General features: G+C 25.0%; 1 protein-coding gene across 1 annotated transcript; it reads right to left on the bottom strand.

Annotated features, from left to right (window-relative positions):
• Window positions 1–1,839: 1,839 nt before the first annotated feature.
• On the bottom strand, window positions 1,840–2,355 carry LOC108554552 (uncharacterized). The gene is made up of 2 exons (XM_017909863.1): window positions 2,298–2,355; window positions 1,840–2,216 (listed from the first exon to the last, which is right to left on the bottom strand). The coding sequence occupies exons 1-2, from the start codon at window positions 2,353–2,355 to the stop codon at window positions 1,840–1,842; spliced, it is 435 nt and encodes a 144-aa protein (XP_017765352.1).
• Between the last annotated feature and the right edge of the window lie 268 nt (window positions 2,356–2,623).

The raw sequence follows: 2,623 nt of genomic DNA, 5'->3' as shown, positions 1-2,623 counted from the left end.
AATTAGATTTATAATAAAAATTATTAAGATTGGAAATTTTATATTATTTAATTAACTAAAATCAAAATTAAATTTAAAAATTTTTAATTTTATTCTTTGTGTAAAGAAAAAATTTTTATTATTAAACTATAATTTTAAATTATGAAATTAAATTAATTCAATTTCTTTATTTTATAATTTTTAAAAATCTATTCATTAGATTATAAACCTATAGAGTTTTATAACCTAATGAATAGATCGGCTATCGGTTCAGATCCAATTGCAATAGTGTATATAGCCACCTATACGCTAATACAACCAATGATCAGATCTATTCACTAGATTATAAAACCTATAGAATTTTAATAATTTTATATGATAAAATATTAGTAAATGTATCAATAGATTGATAAAATATTAGTAAATGTATCAATAGATTATGAATCTACCAGCTTAATTTAGCTTATTTATATATTTTTCAGCCAAATCGTATTGAATCGAAATGGCTATAGCAATTCAATAGGAATTTTTCTTCTTATTTATGTAAAAAAATCAGGTCACCACGATATTAGTCGAAAATGTCAATAAAATTAAATTTTTCATTCAAATCCTATTGTATTGAAATGGCTGTAGCAATTTAATAGGATCTTTTTTTCTCCGTATTTATGTAAAATAATTAGCTCACCACGATATTTATATAAATTTTTTATGTTATAAAGCCATACAAATAAATTTTTTCTATATTATGAATTATATAAATAAAATTAAATTATTAAAATATTAATTAATAAGCTATAAGAATTTAATAAAATCACAATTTATCAAATATAAACAAATTAAATTTATATAATAAAAAAGTTTATATAGATAATTATTGTGACTATATTTACATATTTGTGACTATATTTAATTATATATTAATAATTTTCCTTTCTTTATTTATTTATAATAAAATAAATATTATTTAATTAATTAGATTTTATTTATGTCTGTTTCAATCTTAATGTATATATGTTAATAATAATAAATTATTTTATTTGAATAATTATTATTTATAAATAATTAAATTAAATTGTTATATAATTAGATATTAATATAATAATTTACTAAAAAAGAAAAAGAATTATAAATATGTAATTTAATATATAATCTCTTTTATTTGAGGTATACAAGGTTTAGACGATAAACGCACAATACTATGGGAAAAGTAATAATGTTATTTCTTGTAGTTATAAAAAGAATGAAATGAGACGATTGCATGCATCGATTGCCCTCACAAAATTATTGGCACACGTACCAAAAGTTAATAATTTTAACAATGTTAATATTTTGTAGGGTATCCTTTTTGTTTTATCACGTCGGAAAGTTTGGCATTGGTTTTATTTTACCTTAAAAGTGCTTTTTAAATATTCTTCCTCTATATTATGCTATTCCTCTTGTGATTTACTTTCTAATTCCGTTTTATTAGTTATTGAATGCTTTGGTATCTTTTTATCTAATTTATCCCTTACCATCTCAATGGAATTTAGATCAGGTGTATTTATTGTATTTATTGTTTATTGTATTTGTGTAGTATCGTATTTATGGTCTTTGGTCAGTGGTATAGTAACCACACATGAATAATTTCCGATTTGTGTTTCAGGTCATTATCTTGATCTAATTAGAATCTTTCAAGAATTCCCAATTTTTTGAACATTTTATTTGAAATTATTCTTTAGCATACTGAAGTTTCCCATTTTATTTATTTTTTCTGTTATAAATTTTAAATTTCCTACCCAGTGGTAATTGATACATTTCCAAATCATAATATGACTACCGTATTTGGATATTTTTAGAATCTATTTCTTCGTTCGGTTTTCGCTATACTTTTATGTGACCATCAAACCCCGAAATATTGAATTTACTCTCGTTACAAAATGTAACATCTCTCCAAAATTCTCTAGATCTTGATATAAATGTTCTTGCAAAATCTTTTTTCTTTCGATTTACTGCAGTAGCGTATGGTTGTTTCCTTCTGGGTGTTCGTCCATTGTATGAATTCTTCCGCAACATTCTACGGACTGTTGCATTAGAAACAGTTTTATTACACAAATGTTGGAGCTCGATGTTAATTTGAGAGGCATTTATTCTTGGATTTTGTTTCACATTTTGTACAATAAAATGTTCTTCTGATAAATTTAAGACCTTTTTCCTTCCATGTTCAGGTCTGTCTTCAATTCTACCTTCATCTCCTAACCCTTAATTAATAATATTTTTGGCGGATGAAAAACTTTTCTCTATGATATTTCCAATTTCTCTATACGATTCTTCAGTTTTGCAGTGATGAGTTACTAAGTTTCTTATATCCAAGTTAGTTTCTTTAGCTTTTCTCGCCATATTAAAATGTGTATTCGAATATTTCTTTTATCCCTTTCGCTACTACGGGTGATTATAGTCACCGGCCACAGGAATTAAGATAAGTGCTATCGTTTCGTTTAGCTCTCTTCGCAAAGAATTACAAGCGTTATTACGATAGTCGATTTTTCTTTCCATATTCTCTCTTTTTCTTTCAAAAGATTTGGCTTCGAATACTAAAGACTGCACGCGTGTAATGCTTCCATGTTTGACATGCCGCTACGTTCTATAGGAGGGATTCCGCGACGAG

This window comes from Eufriesea mexicana, unplaced genomic scaffold (assembly GCF_001483705.2).
Source record: "Eufriesea mexicana isolate 0111107269 unplaced genomic scaffold, ASM148370v2 scaffold32651, whole genome shotgun sequence".
NCBI classification, from domain to species: Eukaryota; Metazoa; Arthropoda; class Insecta; order Hymenoptera; family Apidae; genus Eufriesea; species Eufriesea mexicana.
The sequence above is the reverse complement of the archived record's forward strand: the minus strand, read 5'-3'. Positions and strand labels throughout refer to the sequence as shown.